The sequence below is a fragment of the Molossus molossus genome, unplaced genomic scaffold (assembly GCF_014108415.1).
Source record: "Molossus molossus isolate mMolMol1 unplaced genomic scaffold, mMolMol1.p scaffold_m16_p_3, whole genome shotgun sequence".
NCBI classification, from domain to species: domain Eukaryota; kingdom Metazoa; phylum Chordata; class Mammalia; order Chiroptera; family Molossidae; genus Molossus; species Molossus molossus.
Window position 1 is genome coordinate 68,294,682 of NW_023425366.1, and position 26,285 is coordinate 68,320,966.

At 42.5% G+C, this 26,285-nt stretch overlaps 1 protein-coding gene across 3 annotated transcripts in view; it reads right to left on the reverse strand.

The window, feature by feature from the left end:
• Nucleotides 1-16,038, reverse strand: part of ERAP1 (endoplasmic reticulum aminopeptidase 1) — a 29,270-nt gene extending 13,232 nt beyond the window's left edge. The window contains exons 1-10 of one of the 3 annotated variants that reach the window (XM_036279851.1): nt 15,991-16,038; nt 12,480-13,007; nt 12,085-12,223; nt 9,070-9,204; nt 6,412-6,532; nt 5,485-5,639; nt 5,023-5,136; nt 3,658-3,789; nt 580-711; nt 369-440 (exon numbers count right to left, since the gene is read on the reverse strand). In XM_036279851.1, coding sequence (XP_036135744.1) covers nt 369-440; nt 580-711; nt 3,658-3,789; nt 5,023-5,136; nt 5,485-5,639; nt 6,412-6,532; nt 9,070-9,204; nt 12,085-12,223; nt 12,480-12,988 — 1,509 coding nt within the window. In that variant the 5' untranslated portion in view covers nt 12,989-13,007; nt 15,991-16,038. Of the gene's footprint in view, nt 1-368; nt 441-579; nt 712-3,657; nt 3,790-5,022; nt 5,137-5,484; nt 5,640-6,411; nt 6,533-9,069; nt 9,205-12,084; nt 12,224-12,479; nt 13,008-14,105; nt 14,113-15,942 lie in introns of those variants that run through there. The other 2 variants (XM_036279849.1, XM_036279850.1) reach the window with 2 other exon arrangements.
• Between the last annotated feature and the right edge of the window lie 10,247 nt (nt 16,039-26,285).

Here is a 26,285-nt window from a genome sequence, read left to right on the forward strand (position 1 = left end):
AATTCCCGCTGCCATTAGCTGTTTCCTCATGGAGGAAGAGCTCTGGAAATGATCGACATAGCCTGACTGAGAAAGCCCGACTCTCCCACAGAAACCTGTCATAAATTCACTGCTGTGCAGAGAGTGAAGCTGGAGAGATCAGTCTCAGTGAGACGTGTTGCCAAAGAAGGCTGTGCAACTCCCTGGTGTAGATAATTTTTTTTTAAATTGTGAAAGGCTGTCAGTCTGGTATAGTTTAAATGCAGTCTTATCAAGAGCGAGGGTGATATAATTAAGGACCTCAGAGAGTCTGGCGCAGAGCCAGCCTTCAAAGGCTGTGGTATAAAAGAATGTGCAGAGGGGTAACGTGTACAGATGTAAAAACTTACTGAGGATGAAGATGAATGTTGACTCCTAGAGCAAAAGCCCTCCATCCCTTGTGTGCTGTCTGTAGGGCAAATCTGAAAACGAAAACACACACATCACTCTCAGTTCTGTAGAAAACACTTATGATTCTTTTCAGAAGGATTAAGATGATGCAGAAAAAATAATAATAAGCCTGTCAATCCCAAATGTAGAGATACACAAAAACATACTCACACTTGCCATACTATTCCACAGGTCCTCATTTTTTGTGTTTTTATAACTATATTTCTGGAGATAATGTACAATACCACTTTTAAATGCATCAGCACCAAGATAATCCCTTAGCATATTCAGAATACAAGATCCCTGAAAAGACAAAATAAATAAGTGTTAATTACTTTGGCCTCAATCTAATCAACCATCATACTTTATTTTGGAATAATTCTCTTAAAAGTCTTCTTTTTGTGAAGAATTTCTTAGGTCGCTTCAAGGTAGAGGTAGTCTCTCTCTGGCTCTAGGGAATGGTGAGGTCACAGACAGGCAAAGCCTGGTCCCTGAATTTCGACATGACGTGCATATTCCTGCCAACAGGATCGGTACTTATTTTATTGAGATATAACTGACATAGTATTGTATTTGTTTCAGATGTACAATATGATTTGATATTTGCACATATTGCAAAATAATCACCACAATAAGTCTAGTTAACATTCATCAACATAGTTACAACATTTTTTTTCTTGTGATGAAGACTTTTAAAAATCTATTGTTAGCAACTTTCAAATATGCAATAGATGGACTATTGTCACCATGCTGTACATTACATCCCATGACCTTTTTATAATTAGAAGTTTGCAACTTCTGACCCCCCTTCATCTATTTTGCCCACCTCCCATCCCCCATCTCTGGCAACCACCAATCTGTTCTCTATGTGTTTGGTTTTTTGTTTGTTTGTTTTTAAAGATTCCACTTATAAGTGAGATGGTATGGCATTTGCCTTTCTCTCACTTATTTCACTTAGCATAAAGCCCTGAAGATCCATCCATGTTATCACCAATGGCAAGATTTTCTTTTTATGGCTGAATAATATTCCATTGTATACATATACCACACACCCTTTATCTATCCATCCATCAATGGACATTTAGGTTGTTTCCATATCTTGGTTATTGCAAGTAATGCTGCAATAAACATGGGAGTGCATATATTTGTAGATAAGCATTTTCATTTTCTTTGGATAAACACACAGAACTGAAATTACTGGATCATATGGTAGTTCTATTCTTAATTTTGTTGAGGAACCTCTATAATGTTTTTCATAGTGGCAGCACCAATACACATTCCCACCAACAGTACACAAGTGTTCTTTTCTCCGCACCCTTGCCAACACTTGCTATTTCTTGTCTTTTTCATAGTAGCTTTTCTAATAGGTATGAGGTGGTATCTCATTGTGGTTTTGATTTGCATTTCCCTGATCAGTGATGATGAGCATCTTTCATGTGCCTGTTATCCATCTGTATGTCTTCTTTCTGTGTGAGTCCTTTCCATATTTTGATAGTAGCCCTGTATTAGACATATGATTTGCAAATATTTTCCCACTCCATATGTGGTCTTTTCATTTTGTTTCTTTTGCTGTGCAGAAGCTTTTTAGTTTACTGTAGTCCCACTTGTTTGTTTTTGCCTTTGTTGCCTGTGCTTTGGTGTCACATACAAAAAAGCATTGCTAAGACCCACGTCAAGGACCTTTCCCCTATGTTTTCTTTAAGGATGTTTATGGTTTCTGGTCTTACATTTACGTCTTTAATTCATTTTGAGTTAATTTTTGTGAATGGTATAAGATATGGATCCAGTTTTCCCAACAGACTGTCCTTTGTTGGGAAGAGACGGTCCTTTCCCAACTGTATATTCTTGGCTCCTTTGTCATAAATTGACCATATACATGCACATTTATTTCTGGACATTCTATTCTGTTCCATTGATCTATGTGTTCTGTTCCATTGATCTATGTGTTTGTATGTGTTTTATTATTATTATTATTATTTATCCTCACTGAAGGACATTTTTCCATTCTTTGTTCAGATAGAGTGGGAGGGAGAGAGAGGAAGAGAGAGAGAGAAACATCAACGTGAAAGGGACACATCGAGTGGTAAACACCCGCACAACCCAACCAGGGCCGGGGACAAACTGCAACCGAGGTACATGCCCCCAGCGGGAACCCAACCTAGGTCTCTCTGGACCACAGGCCGATGTTCTCACTGCTGAGCCAAACCGGCTAGGGCTGTATGTGTTTTTTGTTTTTTTTTAATCTCCCCTGTACTATTACAAAAACATCCAAGCAAGAAATACTTTTCTGTTTGCTACAAATAAAACAGCAGCCAAGCACAATCATAAATAACACATTCTCTGCCTCAATGAGAAGACAACAATAGAAACAGTTGACGTTGGAAGGGGACATGGAAAAGTAGAAACTTGATCTCATCAAGGAGCCATCACTTAGCTCCAGCCTATGTTGCCTAGGGACATACAGGTCCAGTGTGACCAGAACCCTCCTTCCTCTCCCCCAAGAGAAGCCAGAAATCTGGATTTTTACATAAAATCTCCCCACAATTAAATGTGAGCAACAATTTCCAGTTCTGTTATTAAACACATTATGCAGGACAATATTTTGCAGTTCGACAATGCAAACCATTCCTAAAAGCACTAAAGGTTTAGCCACACAAGGGCAGGAATTTTTGCCTGGTACTAGGTCAGCACTCAATCAAGACCTATTTGTTGAATAATAAATAAAAGGCAGAGTTTCTGTAGGCCATGCATTTTCAATGTGTGACAGAGTAAACGAAGCATTTACCAAAATTTAATCCTTAGGATTATGAGACAAATTGCAAGTTAGACCTCAAAAGTGAACTCTAGCCAACACAGGTTAGAACAGAATGTAGTTGGTCAAGGTTGCTCTTTGTAAAGGGGCAGTTACCCCACGACCCTCTCTATATCCTCTCCACCCCAGTATTTATAAGTTTTAGTGTCCAATTAAAAAAAAAAAAAATCCCTGGTCAGTTTGGCTCAGCGATTAGAGCGTCGGCCCACAGACCAATGAGTTGCTGGTTTGATTCCCATCAAGGGCAGGTTGGTTGCAGTTTGGTCCTGGCCCTGGTCGGGGTCATGCAGGAGGCAACCAGGCCATGTTTCTCTCTCATATGTCTCTCTCTCTCTCTCTCTCTCTGAAGATCAAGGGAAAATATCCTTGGGTGAGGATTAAAAAAAATGTACTATAAGTTTTAGTGTCCAAATTACATCATTATAATCTATTTTTACCTTCTCATAAGAAACCTCATCAAACATCTCCCGAATCTGGGCAGGATTCTCCACAGGGGTGGACACAGGGTGAGAAGAATTTAATGCATCTACCTCCATTGCATCAAAACACTTGCCCAGGAAATAATCTTCCTATTGAGACAGAAAAAAGACAATGTCAGTTATGATTTACATGTAGATGAAAAATATGAGATGAGGAACATTTGATCTGAGGCAATAGGCTTATACTTGAAATTTAAGAGGAGGAAGGTTTGATCTGGGGCAACAGGTTCAAATTTCTGGTCCAATATATTTCATATTTATAGAATTTACAAAACAAAATGGAATTGCCATTTTTAAAGAGCATCTAAGAAACAATGATTTTAGGTAAACATTTTATATTTCTCTCATCTTAAATATTTACTTATCACTTTAGAATAAAGAAAAATTCATTTTAACTTAAAAACAAAACCTTTATGCCTATAGCCAAACAGTAACAAAACAAGAAACTAAAATGTATACTAATTTCAACATTTCCAATCATCATCTAGACTATTTCAAATAAAGAAATTTAGCTTTAAAAGCATGTAGTGAAAGAAAAAATAATGGAGGACAAATTCCATCTATAACCTGATTTATTAAGGCCTATCAACCAATAGAATAATACACTTACATAATCATTTTTAAAGATTGTGTGGAAACATATAAAAATATTTATGATCTTTTATAGTATAGTAATTATAACTGTATAAATTACATGTATAGGAAAATGAAAATAGAAAATGAATACAAACAAATAAAATCATTATAGAAGGGTACATTTTTTTACATAAAATTTATAGTTTCTTTTAAATCTTACTGCATGTGATTTTCACAAGTTAAACACATGATTTTTAAAATAAACATGTAGATATTCCAAAGCATTAAATCTGCAACCTCTGAGTCTAGGTTCATATACAATCAAATGTGCAGTTACCTTAAGCATAATTTATTTGATTTGGCAAGTAGAATTCTACTGAAATAATAGCAATCTTTACTGAATACTTCAGTGAGCAACGTGACGGCTGGGGAAATGATACAGAACAGACAGGCCGTCATTATTTCTATTTCTTTGACATTAAGGGAGGACAAAATTTAATACAATTTTACAACAATCCCAGATTCACAATTCATTTGAAAATAAGTGTTTGCGATATATATCTTTAAAGTTCACTAGCATTTTACAAATACGACTCATATCTAAACTCCCAAGGAAATTATTAAACTATGAATTTTATGAATTCTATAATCAAAGCGCAGTAAATATTTTCCAGAAACATTGAGAAAACAACAACAACAGATTAACCTCAAAGGTCAAAAAAATAATATGAAGTAAATACTTCTTACAACTTTCAGTTCTGGATGAGTCACACTGACAGACACGAACTCCATAAACTTGGCAAATCCCTCATTTAGCCAAAGATCATTCCACCATTCCATAGTGACCAGGTTCCCAAACCACTGAAAGGAAAACATTCCTCCGGTTACTCACACATTTCTATGGAGACTGGCTTATCTACATAGCCATAAACATGAGGCCTTCAGAAGGAAACATATTTCATAAGGGTAATGTCAGATATACAGATGCTATCATATTCATATAACTAATATTTTATCAAAATACCAAGAGAAACTGTTTAATGTGCATTATAAAACATTGTACCTAATGCTTTGAAGAAATTAGTTTTCCTATAGAAAAAAAGACAAAGTAGAAATGATCACTACAATATATGAATAGCCTCGTATGTCCTGTGAAAGCAATACAGACTCAGTTTACACTTTTTAGAAAGTGTGAGTGAGCTTTTGTACCTGATGGGCGAGTTCATGGGATACAATCATCGTGACGTGGAGCTTACTTGATGCAGAAGACTTTTCCGCATCAAACAAGAGAGCAGATTCCCTGTATGTGGTCAGTCCCCAGTTTTCCATAGCACCAGACTGAAAGTCAGGAATAGCAGCAAGATCTTGGGAAGGAAGCAACAGAAATATTTTAACCAGTCTCTAAGCGATGCAGTGCCCAAACACACTACCTTTCAGAATGGATGGATGTAGTAATCAAAAGAAAATACAAGCTGCCCGTGCAGAATCGTGGAATTCTAGACTGGAAGAACCTTTCAACAACAGAGGAAAGTCGCTTGGTGACTCATTCAGTCCCTTTGCTACTATGGGAAAAAGTCAGACTCTGGTCTCAGGCCTCCTGACTCCATTTCTAACTTTCTGACAAGGATAGGATTGAGTACTTTTTATAATTGAGTCAATAATCCACTCTACTTCGAATATCAAAAAAACCCATACCCCTAAAAACCTCAAACACATTTTAAGGGGTCTTATAAGAAAATGCAGATTTTCTTCTGCTGTGTAAATTCATTCATTCAAAAAATATTTTTTGAGCATCTTCTCTGTTCTTACCACGTATGTGCCAATAATGTAAAAAATGCAGCATTTGCCCTTTGCTGTCGCCCACTAATATAGTTGGGTTTCTCTTTGAAGTCCAAAGGCAGATTTATTTCCATGCCATGTGCCTCAGGAACTGTACCAAGATCTGCTTTTACAATCATTAGAAGTGTACTGAATAGATCAGGGGTGAGTAGGATCAACCCAATAGTTAACACCTGCCAGAGCTTTAATGATTTGAGGGGCTGGTGAGATAATCACGGGGATGCTAATTAGGGGAATACAGTCTATGGCTGGGGTCATTAAATGCCACATTTTGTAATATCTGTGCAAAATCTCTACCTTGTTTGGGTAAGGGATATGGAATGCTAAAATAATCCTCATAAAATTCCAGCAGGGTCACCGCAGCGTCCAGTGCATAGTCGGCCTGGTTGATCTTGTCCGGCACGGCATACACGGAAACCTGAAGGGAAAGACGTGAGCACGTTACTCAAGTGCCCTCGGGGCTGCTCTCTAACTGCACGGGAGGCTGACGTTGACGGTTCCCACGTGGGATACGGCTGACAGCACTCAAGAAGGCGGCTGGAGGTTCTACTTCTTGTATTAACGTTGACTGTTCCCGATCAACTCCCCTTCTGAAAACAACTACAGATGCTGGATGACATATACAGACAGGTACCTTTAAATGTTTTTATGAGGTACTGACAAAGACAACTTAGAAGCCAGAAGCGAAGTGACAGTAGGACCCTCACAAGTCAGCAGAACAATGCCACCAGCTTTGGGACACTAGCCCAGTACAGACCAACTTGAGCTTTGGTTTTCATGGCATTGAAAACTCAGGGGAAGAAGACGATGTCCCAAGCCGGCTGCAGACGGTCAGTGTAACAGGAGGGGCGCCTCGGCAAAAGGCTGCGCCCCGCGGGGCCACAGCTTTCTTCTGTGAGGGCGAACTAGAAATAACTAGTTCCTTAAGACTGCATTGAAAAATGACTGTTTTCAAACTTTGGTACTATATGGGGGAGAATGGAAGACCTCCTCAGAGATTTGTAACCTACAGCTAACCTTCATGCTGTTGAACAGTTGGATCCACAATAACCAGGTGGTCCACACACCCAAAGCCAGCAATTTTATTTAAAGTGGTGCTCAAAGTCCTTCCAGTCACCTGACAAGAGCAAACACAAATTCTCTCCAGAAGAATCCGCCTCTGACTCAGGCAATACAAGTTCACAGACAGAATTCACAACATATACAAAGGAACAGGACACCATGAGCAAAAGCCAGCAGAAACCATAAACCACAGAGCCAGACACACAAAGACTGTACCATGACAATTACTAGATACAGAATATAAAATGAATGTCTAATATGTTTAAAGAAATAAAAGGACTAAAAATATTAGTATGTAAAAGGGATTCTGGGACCCAGCTCCAGTGTGTGGGGTGTGGGAGTAGTTTCTCCCACATCACCAAGCAATTCTCCAACACCAGGGTGTCCTACAGTTTAATGCAATTCTGACACTAACTGGAGACAGCATCCGATTCCAGAGGGTGAGGGTTCAGTCCTACAAGACTGCTCCCAACCCCACTTCAGACACCAGTCCAAAGTCCAGGTTGTCACCTGAGCCTCTGAACAAGTGGATATCAACTGGAGGTTTCCACACCCCCTCCTTGGGCGGTTCACAGCTCAGAAGAAGTTACTTACTAGATTTACCAGTTCACTGTAACAGGATGTAAGTCAGGATCAGTCACGTGGAAGAGGTACAACAGGACGAGATACGGAGAAGGTGCAGCGCCTCAGTGCCCTGTCCTAGCCCGCTGCCCTCCCAGCACCTCCACACATGCACCAACCTGGAACCCTCTGAGCCCATCCTTGGGGCACAGACACAGGCAGTGATCAGATCATCAGCTACTGGAAATGGAACTTAATCCCAGGGGCTGGGATTGCAAGTTTCAACCCTCCAATCACCCGGTTTATTCCTGGCAACCAGCCCCCATCCTTAGGTTATGTAGGGGCTTTCCAAAGGTCACCTTCATTAACAAAACATGAGACACCTTTATCACTCCCTTCATTAGGAAACTCAAGGGTTTTTGGAGCTCTGTGCCAGAATCAGGGGGAAGAGCAAATACATATTTCTTATTATAAATCACAATATCACAGTATGGAAGAGTCATAATAAAAACTCATTCATAAAAAGATCCACAAAAAGAGCAAACCAAGGAGTGGGTGCTTTGTTGATAGTTTCACTGCTGAATTTAGATTGCTCCCTACATTTGAGTCTCAAGCATCACCTTCAAATCCCCAGATAAGTAGAGATGTCTACACCAGGATAAGAAGCCTCAGCCCTATAGGAACAAAAGGTGACTTAGCAGAGAAACCCTAACTATTCAGGCCCCAGTGAAAAAAATGAAGTATCTCGAAATAAAGTGTTCTGCAGCTCCTTGCCAAAAAAATGTACATATTTGCATTCACTACACAATGGTACCCAGACAAGGAGTGAATGCTCCTTGAAACAAGAATTTTTTTCTCCAGTATTCCAGTATTCCCTGGCCCAAAGGCTCTCCCTAGAGCCATTTACTACACCAAGCAGAATGCTCTATCTTCCTTCCTTCCCAGGGCCAGAAACTACCTGCTCAAATAGTCTGTGGCATTCATTTCCAAACTGCAGAAAGTTATAGCCAGAAGTAACCTTAGAAACCATTGTAGGACCCAGTCCAGTTTACATTTGAAAGAAGTATAGACCAGTCCCAAAGGGAGGAAGCAGGGCTAAGGTCAGAGAGCCAGTTAGTGGTGGACCATGATGCACACCAGGCCAAGCTTCTCCACGTGTTTTGTTATTACAAACTCACTGTAAATATGAGCATCTGTGACAGCAGGATCACCAACCCTGGTTTGCCTGTGACTGAAGGGATTCCCAGGATGTGGACTTCCAGTTTTAAAACCAGGACAGTCCCAGGCAGACCAAGACAAGTTAGTCACCCTATGTGACAATCACAGGTTCACCTTGACTCCACTCTTGGTCATCTTGCTGATAGACTTAAAATCTGAAACAATGAAGGCCACCAGGTAGGTGCTCATCTTGACAGTGACATCAAAATGGTCTTCTATGAGTCCTTCAGCAACAGTCACGGATTTCACCTGCAATCGAATAACTTAATCATCAAATGATCCAAAACACTGAAAACATTTTATAAACAGAAATTTACTACCAGATATATTACTGAAAGTATACGGCATGACATTTGTACAATTATTTTAAAATTTCTCTTTCCAATATCTGATTGTAATTTAGACAGTAAGGCCAAGCCGTTCTATTCATCATTGAGATATCATTCATATGCCACAAAATTCACAAATTTAAAGTATAAAATTCAGTGGTTTTTTAAAATTATATTCAGAGTTGTGCAACCATCACCACTTGATTTCTTATAAATGATCCAGATGACTGCAAACTGACGCATATTTGGTACATGAGGATCGATAATGAATGGGGCAAAGCAAAACTGAGATTGCTGGTTTTGCCAAGATGTAGGCCACTCGTCCTTAAATGCAGGGATCAGAATTATCTGGAAGTGCAATGTCTAAATATTTTCTACCCTGGGAAAGTACATAACCATTATACAGCCTAAAAGGAGCTTATGTTTTTTCCCTAACCATGCCTGGGCCTGACCCTGAAAACCTCTCCAAACAGATTTGCTTCGCTGGAATCAGCTTCTAAGTGCAATCAGGAACAGCCTTGCAGAGGGGGTGGGAGTGATGGAGGTAAGAGCGCTGCTCCCAAAGAAGAAAGTCTAGTACCTCAGCCAACACAACGTCTGGGGCAGGATTTGGAGAAAGGACCATCTGAAACTAGCCTGGGCATTCCATCGTTAACTATGCATTTTTCCGCTCATCTTATTTCCACCTCTATTTCCGGGCTCTGGTCCTTCTTTTTTTAAAACAAATTATTTTTTCTTTATTGATTTTTAGAGAGAGAGAGGAAGGGAGAGGGAGAGAGAGAAACATTGATGAGAGAGAACATCGACTGGCCACCTCCTGCATGCCCCCACTGGGGATCAGGCCCACCACCTACGACCTCTTGGTGCATGGGTCAATGCTCAACCACTGGGCCACACCAGCCAGGCTGGTCCTTCTTTTTAATAACCACCAGCTGGTCACCCTCTGGTCATTCAAACCCTGACGCTAATAGCCACTTGAAAGATCCAAAATTACCTTTTCTTTTTAAAATGCCTTTACCAACTCCTAAACAAAACTCCCATTCCTGATGTTGTGCTAATTATGAGAAAAGTAAACTAAATAAACTAATTCACATTTAAATGCAATTAACTATTTGCTTTTCTAGCTTCCAAAAAGATCTTTTGAGACTTCATTGTCTTTCCCTCAACTCCCTGTCTGCAGCCGGATTCAGGCCACTCCTGTTCTGCCCAGGGGGAGGGCTTTCCTGTCCCAGGAGAGTTTCCTCTCCTCAACAAGGTGTCCTGGATATCCTTGGGTTTAGACTCCAGCATCTTCGCAAAGCCTGGGGGCTCCGGGCCTTCCCTCTGCAAGCCAACGAATTTCTCCACCAGTCTCTCCCTGGTCCGTTATTCTCCCAAGGCTGTAATTCTCTAATTAGAGAAGTCACTCCATCCCTGGGAGCAGCACACAAGACTGGGGGAGGGAACTATAGTTTGAAAAAGCTATATGCTCTCTATCTGAAGTTGATACTAGAAAAATGACATTACTTTTCTTATCTTTTCATATCTGAATGTGGGGCAGGCGGGGGGGGGGGAGGGAGCACACGTTCTCGGCTGGCAGGGATTTTCAGAAGAATGCTTTTCATAGGGGATGGTCCTCTTGGGCGGGGGACAGCTGTCAGGATCTTGTTGGAGGAAGGGATCCTTAAGGTATTTAGGAGGAATACAGAGTTTTAAGGTTGAAAAATACTGCCCTAGAGGTTGGTCTGTGGCACTCTGGGTCCCTTCACATGAAGATATTGTACGGGGATGAGGAAGGACACCCTGCAGGCCTCTGGACGAAGCCTGGTCCACCCCGAGTCTCACCCACAGTGAGCCTCCGGAGTGTGTGCTGTAGGAGCCGGGCGCACCCGCTGCAGAATGGCCGCTCAGCCCGCGTGTCTTCTAAGCCACAGTCGTAGGACAGCGGCACTTGTGGAGCAGTGTTCCTCATTTGGCACAGTCATTTTCTGGCCACTTTGAAAAATCAGAGGAAACACTTCCACATCTGCTTTGAAATGGAAGGATAATGGTTTCTTTAAAGGAAATGGAGCTACCACCTATCATTACTTACCTTTTATACTGTAATATTCTGAAAAGATTACTTTCTTCCTTTTTCTATCTGCCCAATTTCATGCCATGGTTACAAACTGTATAGTTAATGTTAGTATATAGAAATTATAGAAAATAACTATATACTAGAAATATGGCCTTATTCGACAATGCGTTCTCTTTAAATCCTTTTAAAAGATCATATGAGAGCCCAGCTGGTGTGGCTCAGTGGATTGAGCACCATCCCATGAACTGAGAGGTCCCAGTTCGATTACTGGTCAGGGCACATCCCCAGGTGTCAGGCTTGATCCCCAGTGTAGGGGAGGGAGTGTGTGCAGGAGGCAGCTGATCGATGTTTCTCTCTCACATCAATGTTTCTGTCTTTCTGTCCCTTTCTCTCTCTCTCAAAAAAGCAATAAAAAATTAAATAAATAAATGATCATATGAGAAAATGAAGGTGAAAGTTTCCTTTGTGAAGGACCTGAATTCATCAGTGCTGAATCCCGTAGATCTGTACTGATGACCTAGAAAGTCACTCTTCCTGAAATCTGGCGCTTTTTGAGGAACAATTTTTTCTATGACTGAAAATAAATTGTTTCTTGAAACATAAGCATAGGTTGGAAATGCACATGAAAAGCCAGGCAATAAAAGAAACAGAACAGGGACCGGAATGAGATCCGCCATTGGGGCAGTGCAAGTCACAGTGAGCCAATGGACTTCTGTGAGTAGACGGAGAGGGGTTCAGACTCACCAACGGCATATTGGAGATGGCCAGGTGCCTTGGCTCCCTTCTGATCTTGATAGAAAAACTCGCTTTGAAGGCAGGTTCATCAAAGCAGGGAAAGGCCATTCTGGCTGCAGTAGGTTCAAATTGTGTTGATGCAAGAATCCTAAAATTACCGCAAGCAAAACAAAAACACAGCATTAAGCACCAGGGACTCCTGGCTAACACAGAATGAAAAATAAAAAAAACAAAAACAAAAAAAGTGCAAACTATTGCCATTTTTAACTCTACAAAAAAGATGTAAAAGCCAAACCAAAGAAAGAATTCAACATTCAAAGCAATTTTAAAAGACAATTATTTGAATGAATACATTTAGTGTGAGCAACACTTGAAACTTTAAAAAAAAAAATAGAAAAAAATACCTCACTTCCCCTTCCTTGGTTTTGTAGGTGCTTTTATAAAATCCATAGAAGCTCTCAGAAAGATTGCCGGCATAATCGATGACAACTGTGTACAGGAGCCCAACCACCAGAGGCTTGAGAGCCAGAAGTGCAATTTGCTCATGGGATGGGCGTTCCAAGACTCGCAGTGGTTCTTCGGACTGCGTCTCTCCAGCTCCCTTCTTGAGGGTGGCCTTAGATATCTGCAGGTGGTGACTATGCAAGATGATGGCATTGGTGGCCTGGCTGGCTATGATGTCTACTGCCGTGGTCCCCTTGAATGTCAGAGTGGTGAGATTTGCATGGATCATGAGATCATAATGAACTGGGATGATGTGCTCAGGAAGTCTCATGTTATTCCAAGGAAACTGTGTCCCATCACTAGCTTTTGTCTGACACCAGAAAGTAGTTGACACAACTAAGAGAATCAACACTGAGGACAGTGGAAACGACATGGTTCCAAGTGACCATTTGCTGCACAGAGGTATCATCTTCTTTGCCCAAACTACCCTAAAAAAAAAGAAAAAAGAAAAACAAAAGTCACTAAAATATTATCAAGACAGCATGAGTTCAGAATGTATCCACCTAGAAGTAACAAATGTAGATATAAACTTTCAAAAGTACTAGGTCTTTTCCTCCTGATGTTATTGATTCATAGAAGAAAAAAAGTTTATGGTTAGCAACAATCTTTTACACCTACTCAAAGGCATCATCTGGTTTTCAACTTTAAAAGGGAGGAGAGAAATCAAGGGTTCATTTTTTAGTTTAATTTGTGATGTCTATGAGATAGCCAAGGGGAAATATCAAGAAGGCAGCTGATATATTCCAAGAAGTGAGATCACTGGGTCAGATGGCTTGGAATATATTGTAAGAAGCCGGAAACACCAATCAGGAAGAAGATATGCACCCCTATGTTCATAGCAGCATTGTTTACAATAGCTAAGATCTGAAAACAGCTCACGTGCCCATCAGTAGATGAGTGGATAAAAAAACAACAACTGTGGTCCATTTTTACACAGTGGAATACTACACAGCTATAAGAGAGATCTCTTACAACAAGGAGGGACCTGGAAAGGATTATGCTAAGTGAAATAAGCCAGTCAGAGAAAGACAAGTACCATATGATCTCATTTATTTGTGGAACATAATGAACAAAATAAGCTGTTGACCAAAAGAGATCCAGAATCATGGAAGTAGGGAACAGACTGACAAACCTGGGGGGGGGGGGGGGGGATAAACCAAAGAACTGATATGCACATATGCACAACCAGTGGACTGGGACATTAGGCTGGGGAAGGCAGGAGGGGAGTGGGAGTGGAGAGGAGGGGTCAATGGGGAAAAAAGGAGGTCATCTGTAATACTTTCAACAATAAAAGAAAAAAAAAAAGAAGGCAGTTGGATACACAGATTTAGAGCAGAGATAAAAGTTTAAAGAACTTTCCTGTATTTGACTTTCCTTAAAGTTTCAAAAACTATTTTTTTCTTTGGCATCTGATCTTAGTAAAGAGTCTTTTACAGTCTATGTTGTCAATGAAAGTGCAGCAGTAACAGAGTTCCTAACTTCACTTAGAAAGAGTTCAAATACCTCTGAAACTTTTTTTAGGCTACCTTTGGCGATTCTCCTTTTCCCACTCACAGTAAGTCAGGGGCAACTGGTCCTGGGTTCTCCACCCTTCCCTTTATTGGGACACTATGGAAAGTGAAATCGATCACCAAGAGGTAATGAACTTTCTTCCAAAGTGTTCTGAACAAAGAAATTAAGGAGCAGTGATAGTAACTTGTCACTGCAGGTAAACAATAAAAATATTGAATTAATTCAAAAAACATATAATTTTTTTTTCTTCTATTTTTCAGGCCCACCTTAAAATATAGTAGGTATTAGTAAAATTCCAAGTCAGGAAAATAGACAACTCTGGTCAATTTTTTAGAGTACTTTTTAAAAATTGTTGACCCACTGGGTCAAATGGCAGTTCAACTTTTAATTGTTTTGATCCAGTACACTGCTGGTGGGGATGCAGACTGGTGCAGCCACTATCGAAAACAATATGGTGTTACCTCAAAAAATTAAAAATTGAATTGCCATTTGACCCAGTGATCCCACTTCTAGGAATATACCCTAAGAAGCCTGAAACACCAATCAGAAAGAATATATGTACCCCCATGTTTGTAGCAGCACTATTTACAATAGCTGAGATCTGGAAACAGCCCAAGTGTCCATCAGTAGACAAATGGATAAAAAAGCAGTGGTACATATACACAAAGGAGTACTATGCAGCTGTAAGAAAGAAAGATCTCTTATCCTTTGAGATGACATGGAGGGACCTGGAAAGTATTATCCTAAGCAAAACAAGCCAAACAGAGAAAGACAAGTATCATATGATCTCACTGTTTTGTGGAATATAATGAACATAACAGTCTGAGGAATGGGTAGTCCCAGAGACGTGGAAGTGGGGTACAGATTGACAATCCCCAGAAGAGGGGGTGGTGGGGGAGAGATAAACCACAGAACTTATATGCATGTGTGCATGAACAATGGACATGGACAGCAAAGCTGGGGACAGGGCGGGGAGGGAGGGGAAGGGGGGAATCAGTGGGGGGGGGGGAGAAACATCTGTAACAAAAATAAATTAATTAAAAAAAAGAAATCAGAAAGCAAAAAAATAAATAAATAAAAATAAAAGTTGTTGACCCCATGCTGAGCTGAGTTGAGAGCAAATACTCTGGGCATTTGGTAGAAAAGTCTTTCAGAACCTGGCCTACACATGGAATCTCCACGAAAAACGGTAAGGAAGTGTCTGCTGTCCTTGTTCCTCACGAAGTTCACTTGCAGTACCACCTGCGAGCACGGTGCCCAGACAGGAAACATGAATTTGCTCAAACGCGCGCGTTTTACCTGAACAGAACCCCGCTAGAGGCAGAGTGAAGTGAACACAGAACTGCCCGCGAGGACTACAGGAGCACAGAGAACGGACCCGGGACACGCACAATCGCTGATCCCAACCCGCCCCCTCCCCCCAGCTCACTAGTAAACCCAAAGCCACGTTCGTTTCTCCGGCAACTGTCCGCAAAGGGCCCTTGTCCCCCCGCCCTCCCCCTTCCGCCCTATCCGGCCCCCGTCGGAGTCAGGCGGCCGGGCGGGGCGCGCACCCCACCGCCAGGCGGAGCGCACAGGAGGCTCCCGCCCGCCGGGAAGCGCGGAGCCGCGGAGCAGGGGGAGCACAGGCGCTGGCCCGCGCCCCCCGCCTTCTCCCCGCCGAGAGGGTCCCCAGCGTGGCTGAGCCAGCGGCCAACCCCGCCGCCCCCGCCGCCCTCCCCGCGTCGCAGAAGCCCGGCCCTCCTCCCTGTGTCCCGGGCCCTCCGGCCTTCTCGGGGCCGGGATGGCCACAGGGAGGAAGCGGGGGCGCGCCCCTCTCCGGCCACGCGGCCCCCTTCCCGCGGGGCGCACCTGGGACGGGCCCGCTGTCTCCGGCGGCCTGGGACCGGGCCGGCTCACCCTCGTGCCGCTGCCTCCTGCTTCCCCAGCCCCGAGACCGAAAGTGAAAGTGGAGCCGGGGAGCGCGCGGCGAGCGGCACGAGGGGCTCGTGGGCCCGACCCCTGTCCGCTGGCGCGGGGTAGCCCCGGGCCGATGCGGGAGCCGGGGAAGGGGAGGGCGCGCGAGGAAGACCGCCGGGTCCCAGGGTGGGAATTCGCGAATGCAAGGCAGGGAAGCATTGGTGTTGCGATACGGGGGGGGTGAGGCGGGAGGAGCACTCCTTTCTGAATTTGGATCCTTTTCTCGGCGTGTGGCTTTGGAGGTATTTTTTTCATGGTTAGCCTTTCGGGCAGCGGGGGTTGGCGCTTAGAGGGCAGGTGCTCCTGCAGGGGACTAGGGCCGGACCAGAGCCCACTTCTCCACCGAGCCGGACGGGCTCCACCCCCGTTGGACGCAAGGGATGTCCATCAGGCTGTCTCTGCAAATGGGCTGAGAGCTCCAGTCCCGCCTCAGAAAGAATGGGGAACCGAGAACAATTCCTTGCTGCAAAATGCTAAACCATCTGGGCTCTCAGTGGAGAGAGGTTTTGCTAGGATAGTCTCAAAAAAGGAAGGGGATATAGATGGTTCCTGACACTTCCCCACGTTTACCCAGGGGACCTGGACCCCAAAGATTTGCTGTTCCCCAGATTAAAATGTTCCTCTTGCTTTCAAAAATCATGTAACTTCCTACGTACTTCTTAAAACGTAAAGACTGGATGAAATAAATGTCCCCTCCCCAAAGCCCATCTTTGAACAGTAGAGGGTAAATGAAGTCGCAGATGTTCATATTCGCCAAATGCTGCGAGGCGGTGAGGGTACTCAGCCATACTTCTGGGAACTTTTCTTACTAATCTGAGGCTTTCTCCTCTCACTTCCCTCTTAGCCTCCTTGCTTTTCAGAATTGGAGCTTCCAGTCACTGATACACTAAATCTCAATTATTTTTCTCTCATCTATGCATCCTTTTGAAAAATATATCTGTTCTGCATGTTCTCACTCCAGTCAAGGACAATTTGTAATATAAAATTAACATCCTGTCCGCAGGTCCAATCAGGGTGGGATCAAGGAAAGCTTTTCACTAAATTTGGCTCAGAGGTTAGAGCCTGAGCCTGCAGACCAAAGAGTCGGGGGTTTGATTCTGGTCAAGGGTACAAGGGTACAAGAGTACATACCTCAGTTCAGTCCAGGCCCTGGTTGGGGTCGTGTGGGAGGCAACCAGTGGAAGTATTTCCCTCAAACATAGATGTCTCTCTTTCTCTCTCTCTCTCTTTCTCTCTCTTTCTCTCCCTCTCTTCCTCCACCCCCCATTCTATCTGAAGATAAATGGAAAAATATCCTCCGGTGAGGATTTAATATATATTCAAGGAGGAAACAGGGCTTTGGAATCAGTGATTTCGCGGCTGTGGCAGGGGCGTCGGTGCATGGCTGTAGCCTCCAAGGCCTCCAGGTGTCAGTGAGTGATTCCACTTTGCTCAGATGACAGGTTCTTGTCCAGTAAGCTCATTTTTATATTCATATTTTTGGATGTAATGGTTCTCCTTTAGTTTTGAACACAGTTTCTTCAAAAATGTTTCTTGAAGGTCAGGGTGGAAGGAGCTGAATGCACCAGACTGAAGGCTGCTCTAAATGACAAGTGGAGAGGCAGGAACCGGGCAGGCCTATACGAACGTGGGCAGCAGGAAGCTGAAATGTCAGTAAGGGGAACACTACCACTGCCACCGGCCTCTACACCTCTCTCAAGCTCTCCCTAGCTCAGACTTTAGACTCAGTGACACTGGCCGTGACTTCCTCTTCAGAATCCAAGTGCACTACAAATGAAGCAATAAGTCAGAGGGTTTGGCAGCATTCCCTTCTAATATCAAAGCTCTAGCAGGGAAATGAGGGATGCGGACCTTGGAGTGAGGACTTTAAACTTGAAGGAGTCCCAGTTGTTGAATCTGAAATCAAAACTTAGCAACTACCAAGCTTAGAAATAGTATTAGAGGGAAGCAGACTAAGAGAAGGGGCACCTAACTTTATTGATTACTTACCAACTGTTAGATACTGTGCGAAGTGCTAGCCATATGCATACATGTACATAAGGTAATCTTTTCAGCAACTGTGTAATGTAGTTATTATGTAGGTAACCAGAGTGACAGAGGTTAGCAACTTGGTCAAAGGCAAAGATAAAATAAAAACTGAAACCTCAGTTTGAATCCTAGGTAGGTCTATTTGACTCCAAAGTGCATGCCTTTTCCACTAAATCACACAGCTTCCTCAGCTAGCTGTTTTTAATTTGCCCCCCCAACTTCACCGCACCCCCATTTCACTTGGCACTCCTAGCTTGGCTCTTTTCCATCCAGCCACTATGAATTTCACATCTTGAAAAATCTTCCTGAAGCCTCCAGATTTCTTCTCAGTGGACATTAGGTTATGCTGCTATGATGGAGCAACCCTAGATATCAATCAGTAGCTGAAGAACACAAAGCTTTCTTGCTCGCTCAGGGACCACAGCCCTTATAGATAGGCAGGCTATTCTGCCCTGCACAGCCACTGGAGACTCGGTGACAGAGGTTCGTCATCTCATAGATGCATCCATCTAAAACTTTTGGCCTTCTAGATCACCATGGCAAGAAAGAGAGTGTCTAGAGAATTATGCATCAGCTTTTCCTCACCTCAGCACTGGACAACACACATCACATCACTCAGGTATCACTGAGCAGGACTATGAACACTATAAATGCTAACAATAGTGTCTACTACACAGTGTAAAAGGTCAGCTGAGCTCATCTTTTCCCAATGCTTCTCAGAGTCCTTAGTCCCCCAATATGTGCCAAATTGCAGGACTGCCTGCTCAATAAAATCAATACCATTTTGTTAATAATCAGAAACAGAGAAGAAGGTACAGATGCCAAGTTAAAAGAAGGACTGTTTCCAAGCAGACCACTGAGCTCATAGCAACTAATATATTCTTCTGAAATGTGGTGGTTTGAAAATATTTACATATACTCTATCTCATTGGCTCCTTGTATAGGTGGCTTGTCGCTCCATTTTTTTAGAATGAGGATTTGAGATGGTAAGTGACCTACCAGGGCCATCACATGGAGAGAGCACGCTCTAAAGTTAATCCAGTTCACAGGGAAGCAGACATGACAGAGACAGAGGCAGAGAGAATAACCCCATCGAGGCCCTCATGTCCAGATGTCCTGTGCCAATCCTGCCCTTGTTCTTTCCAGGCAAGAAAACCAGTGAATTCCTTTCTTGATTCAGCCAGTTTGAGTCAGGGTTTAGAAAGAGTCCCCAGTCACCATTATGACAAGCACTAGAGGAGGGAGCAATGGATCCCAGCTTCCGTGGGAACAACTAAACTTCTTACCAAGTGACCAAAACAGCTGTCAGACCACTGGGAGTGCCAGGTCCCGAAGAGCCTTCTGGGTGACTTGAGGACTGATTACATTTCCCATTTTACCTCCCTCCTCAGACATCTGTTCATCTATTTGATAAACTCCTGCCAGCTAAGGTTACCTGAGCTGGTCTCCAGTTCTCGAAGTCTCACAGAGCCCAGGGGACCCATCCCCTTTCATCCTCCTCCTCAGTAGGTGAAAGGGCTCATCCACTGCTCTCTAGTAGGTGTCTGTATGCCTATTGCTTTCCCTTCGCTCATTTCATTAAGGAGGTAAATCACCATAACACGTGTTTTTTAATTTGCATTTCTTTCATTACAAATAAGACTGAACACATACACTGAACATATGTCGATTAGATGTTTTCACTTATTTCCTCTTTTGAGAGTAATATGTTGATGCTCATGGCCCATTTATCCACTGGAAAATAATTACTTAGTTATATAAAAATTATGATGCACAAGAGAAATCCACAAATTCTATTAAAATTTAAATATCGCAGTCAGTAAGGTTCTATTGTTTCAAAGCAATCCCACAAAGACATTTGGATGAATCATGTCAATTTCTTAAAATCCAGACCTAAGCCTGATATATTATTGATGTTGGAGTTTACCTGATATTGTCAATCTGAACAATTCACCTGTTCATTGAATGCAGCAAATAATGCCAACCTCACTTCATGGTTTGTATCCATGTAATTACAGAGAAAGGAAAAACAAAAAGGCCAGTGTCATTTTTAAAACTAGTTTCTATGTTGTATCAGTCAGGATTCAATCAGAGAACAGAATTTATTCAAGCCTTTAATCAGAAAAGGATTCATTGTAGACTATCAAATAACTGACATAATCATTGGGTAGGCTTTAAAAACACGTGCTAGAGCGAACTTCCAGGAACAAATCCCAAAGCCACATGTAGAACTTGGCCACCAGCAAAGCTGCTTCTCTTGCCACAACTCAGGAGCCGCCATCTGCTAAATTGAGCAGATGCTGTCACAGCCACTGGCTCCAGATCTGGTCATGGATGCTACAGTCTGCCCAAACAAAATGAAAGTCTCAAGCCCTGCCTCTCTCTCCACTTAACTCAGCTCCAAATTCAAGTCTCTGGCCGTGCTTCTGTTTGGTAGAGCTCACCTCACATCCAGAACCCAGGAGCAAGGGAGTCTGGGAAGTGAAGTATCTGCTTTCCAGGCTGCGCCGGCTGAAGAATTCTGAAGGGAGGTTGACAGTCGTCCTCAGTGAGCCAGTCACAATATCCACCACGAATGTTACATTGTATTGGAGCAGAAGAAATAAAACAAGTATGAAGAGGCCTCAAGTAACTCTGAAAGTTTTTATGGACAAAAAGTAGTAATTGGAAAATTGATTGTAGATTTAGATTATGAGAGGCATGGGGCACTTGGGAGTTTGAGGGATATTTAACTTTGTGACATAAGCACATTGCTAAGCACTGAGTTATGACTCCAGTCAGTATCTTTGAAATGTCTCTAGGGGCTCCTTTTTCCTTTGTCTGTTCAGCACCTCTTCTTCCCCTCCTTCTAGTAAATGCACAGTCACATGACCCACTCTCAGTCACATGTCCCATTCTCTAGCTTCAGTGATGGGGCCGAGAATTAGCACATGGGCAGAGGCGTTGTGCAGGAGAATTCCGGCTGAAGCTGACAGGGAAGCCTCTTTTTTCCTTTTATTCTTTCTTTGTGTTCCCAATGCTGAAAGAATGTGGCCTTAGAGTTAATGGGCGAGTTTTCACTCTGGGGCACTGCCTAAGAAAGTAAAACCAACACCAACGCGGGGAGAGAAATGAGGCAGAGATTGAGTGACTCTGTTGTTGTACAGACTTTCTGATTCCACCTTTAGGGACTAGGGTGTCTCCTTTCTGCAGTTATTTCTTCAGGTGTGAGATAGCCAGCATCCTCCCAATAAATACCCTCTTCTGGACTGAAATCATTAGACTGAGTTGGGTATTAGTCACATGCAATTTTAAGAGTCCATGAAAAATCACAGTCTTCAATTTTATGACCTACTAGTTCCACTCACCACTTGAAGGAAGGTGGTGTCCTTTGTCACCCTACAGGAAAAGTGAGATTGTTATGTGTGTGTGCTTCCCATACATTGTTTGAGGTTGACCTAAATTTCAGTGATGCCTAAATCTGAACTACATTTCTAATCAAGCAACTTGATTTAAGTGATACTGATGATGCCACTCAATGTCAGATAAGCATCCTCTCAGAACAATTCCAGTTTTTAAAAGACTCACTGACCACTGCTGCAGCACAGTCACCAGGTTTTACCTGAGTCACTCACTGTGACTCAGCAGTTTCACAGAGGGGGAAGAGCCAAAGAAAAACCACTGTGGGACTAGGAAGGGAAGAGAGTCTGTGGCTCCACAGGGCAGGCTTTGTGAGTGGGTGGGCGTGGGTGCGTGCGTGTGTGTGTGTGACGGAGAAGCAGAAAGAGGAATCAAAAACTTTTCCTACCAGTAACACTCAGATGTGTTTTTTTCTTCTTGCCTTTAAGTTTCTTCAAAGCTCAGTAATACTGTAAGTTCAAAATAAGAAAATCCTGCCCCCGGTTTGTCTTTTCCAACACTACTTGACCAAATCAGATGGGCACTGGAAATAAAGCATACAAAATAATCACTCTCAAGGAGGGTTTAATTAGGGTAGGTTCTCGGGGTTGACGTGCATCTTCTCAAGCACTGTGTTCATTCAGCACAGTATTCCGTGGAAAGTATTGTCATCTTCCAGGACATCATCAAAACATTGAGCATATAGTAGAATTTAATCAGTCATGGATTTAATAGTCACAGTTTTGACTATTTGAGGTTGACCTGAATGTCTAGGACTTGAGGAATTTGTAATTTTGCTGAGGCATGAATTAGAATTACATGAATTCATGTGACAGAAGGAGCCATTTGAACCTTGAGTAGGCCTCCCAAGCCATTCGGAAACTATACCCCAATCCAATTCTGTTGTTCTTCATTCATCATCACAAACACAGTCAATCTAAAAAAAAAAAAAATTGAAACTGCGTTTTTAGAATTTTATTAAGAATCTTGAAGGGGTCACTTAAAGTTTTAAAATTCATTTTACTGCACTTTATGGGAGAAAATATGTACTCAAGTGGTATTTGAAATTGGAGACTTGGAAAACTCATGCAAAAGTCTGCTATAACTTAAACATTACTAGTTTTTCTTAAGCTGTTGAGAATAGTATAATCCATGAGTAAGGCCACATAAGTTTTTAGAGTGAGTCCTATAAAACTGCCACTAATTCTAAAAATGAGATTTCCTTTTATTTGTCTTAAAAAAAAAAAAAAGGAGTCATGTCCTTTGCAAAACTGCAAACAGCAAATGCTAATTGGTTAGTTGCCAAAATGGTCTTTTCTTATTCTTTATACTGTTGATTTTTGTGTAGTATTTGATGCAGTTTATAACCTCTTTTTTCTTGAAATCTTTCACCTCACTTGGCTATAGAGATATCAATTATTAATAACCCCAAATTTACTTACAGTTGCCCCTTCGTATCCTCAAGGCCCCCTATAAATACCAAAATCCATGGATGCTCAAGTCCCTTAAATAAAATGGTGTAGTATTTGCTTTAACCTGTATTTGCATGTAGGCTACAGCAGGGTATATCACTTCATTCACGTGGATTCAGCATAGTGCTTGGCTCATGGAAAATTTAAGTTTTGCTATTTGGAACTTTCAAAAAATATTTTGATCCACACTTGGTTGAATCTACAGATATGAAACCCACATATACAGAGGGCTGACTGTACTTGGATTCCTCTCTTGAACTCTAGATCTGTATCAACCCTACTTACCCTAGAAAGTTCTCTTAGATTTTTCGATAAACAGAGTCCAAAAGAAACTGTCTTTATCCCTCACGAACTCATAGTCTCCTCTGTGTTCCCTTCGTGATTCTCTTCCCTGTCGGCAGACCTAGAAGGAAGGCAGGCCTGGCATTCAGTCCCAGGGACCCAGGGGAAGCACACAGTGAAGAAACGGACAAGGGCAGAGGGCTTCCTTACCTATGGCCAGGGACTGGCTGGCATGTCCTCCAGCTGGGTGAGTGCTGAAGCCAAAGCAAGTACAACAAGCCTAACCTAGAAGCTCAGTGAAAACTGGATGAAATTTGTACAGCAGTCTTCTTTACCCATGGTTTTGTTTTCTGCGGTTTCAGTTACCTGCAGTTAACCACAGTCTAAATATATTAAATCCAAAATTCCAGAAATAAATAATTGATATGTTTTGAGTGCCGTTCTGAGTAGCACAAAGAAGTTTTGTACAGCCCTGCTCCATCCCTCCAGGGGCATGAATCTTCCCTTTGCCCAGTGTCTGCTTGCTGAATAGGCTCCCTGCTGGTTAGTCACTGAATAGAGAGAGAAAGACCCATTCACATAACTTTTATTACAGAACATTCTTATAATTATTCTATTTTATTATTAGTTATTGTTGTTAATTACTTACTGTACCAGTTTATAAATTAAACTTTATCAAAGGGATGTATGTATAGGAAAAACAAGATTTGATACTATGCACAATTTCAAGCATCCACTGAGGGTCTTGGAACATATTCCCCTTGGATAAGAGATGGATAGTGTAGTTAAAAGAGATCTCAAAGCTGTAGGAAATCAGAGACCAATAAAAGCATGAATGGACTAGTAGAACACATCTTAATAATAAGAACTGGTATATTTTCTGTGTGCCAAGCATTGTATCAAGCACTTTATATGAAGAGCCTCCTGTAATTCTCACAACAAGGTAAGGTATGTGCCATTATCATTTCTACTGGGAAAACTGAGGCTCTGTAAGGTTAAGGGACTTGTGGGGTATATGACTAAGAATTGGTCAAGCCAGGTTAGTGGTGGGACCAGGATGAATTCTAGAGAGTAAATACTCCTGCTTTTCACATCTCTCCTGGGCAGGTTTACTTGTGGACCATCTTAGTTTAAAAGGGATTGGTAAGAGTTGGTTTATTCCAAGTGTGGTTGTGATCTGGCCTTCAGCCGAGTCACCCAAGCTAGCCATTGACATGACATTATCATCCAGGGTCCTTCATTCCTTTATCACTCAACCTCACCAGGTCCTGTCAATATCACTTCCAAAGGAAGTGTGTCTTGACTTTTTCTCTTCCTCTCCATTCCTATGGATCCAATCATCTCTCTTTTGCTATTACAATGTCCTCTTAACTGGTATTTTAACTTCTAATCTCTTCCCCGTCTTCAATCTGTGTTCCATGCTATGGTCTGTCTAAACCACCATCCTAGGCAAGCACGGGGCCCAGACATTTAAGTCAGGAAGCCAGAAGTTGACAAGGGATTAAGACAGAGCAACTACTGTAAAGCCAATGGTGGGGAGGGGAGTGTGGTAGGGGTGTGGGTTTGGGGAAAGCAGAATCAAAAACATTATCCAGGGAAAAGGTGGCCCAGAAACCTGGAAAAAGTTCAAAGAAGGTATCATTATAACTAGGAGCAAGCAGAGATCCACAAATTGGGTCTTAAGCAGAGAGGCCACAACTGGATTCAGCCAGATGAACATGTTGAGAAAGCAGGAATAGAAGGTAAGGTTTCTTATACGGGACTTTAGATGGCCTGTGGGCGACACAAGACAGGCCCTCTTCAGAACACTCAGTTTTCCATGCTGTGTAACACATTTAGCAGCTTGAAACAACACACATTTGTTGTCTCGCAGCTTTTCTGGGTCTGGAGTCCAGGCACAGCTTATCTAGGTCCTCTACTGAGGGTCTCACAAAACTGCCATCGAGGTGTCATCCAGGGCTGTGGCCTCATCTGAGGCTTGACTGGGAAAATGCAATCCCAACCTATTTTCAGGACTCTTCTCCTCTCACTCACCACCCTCTCCTCCACCAAAACTGGGAGGTCACCCACTTCAGGAGGAAATCAGGACAGTGGCTGCTGAGTGAGTCACTGGGGCTGTTTCCTATTTCTCTCGCCAGCTAGATGAGACTCCATGTGGTCTGTTCCACTGTTCTCCACCCATACCTCAAGAGACCCATTTCTTACTTCCTTCTGCACTGCAGTCCCACTAGCCTTTCAGTGTTTTTTATTGCATGTTGCTCCCTCTGACTCCACAACCTTACTATGTTATTCTACCTGCCTGAATTTTTCCCAGCCTCTGCTTCTCTTAGCTCATCCAACTCTCAGCTTCAATATCTGATCCTTCTCTGATTTCCTGCGATTACCCCTAACTCAAGCATGCCTTGGCTCTGTCATTGCTAGCAATGGGTTCCCACTTTTTAAAGAAAAAGATACTATGAAATATTTGAGGGATATATGACATTTCTTTGGCCCAGCACCCTGCTACAGATAGCAAATATTGTGACAACTCAATTCTTGAGGGCTCTCTTGAGTGTAATCCATAATGAAATGTGCATCTTTCGCACAATTCCTTGGCTGTCCACTTGGCTATCAGTGATTTCCTACAATTCCTTGGCCCTTCCTTTATTGGCTGTCTTGGATTTGTTTTGCCTCTGACTCTGTGCAATACCATATCTAGTTTTTCTGTGGCTCTGATATCATGTCCAAAGTGCTCCAATAGATTAGTTGACCTATTTGGAGGATTTTGAGAGACCTCTTCCTTATCAACCAGCTCTTTGGGAACCCACAGAAGGGTTCTCCCACCCTGGAGTCCACAGTCCAGCTCAGTGGTCAGTGTTGCTGTAGTGAGTCTCTTTCTTCCTGAAGGAACAGGGCCATGGCTGGAGATAGTAAAATGGACATATCTGGGATGGTTATCTTTCTTCGTCTTGGTGACCACCTACCTCCTTTTCTTTCCCTACCTGGACTAGCTTTAGCAGTTGAAGAGGACATTTTGGGCGAAGCTTGACGCACAGTTTGGCACCAAATTTGGCTCCTGCCCAAACCTGTTATGAG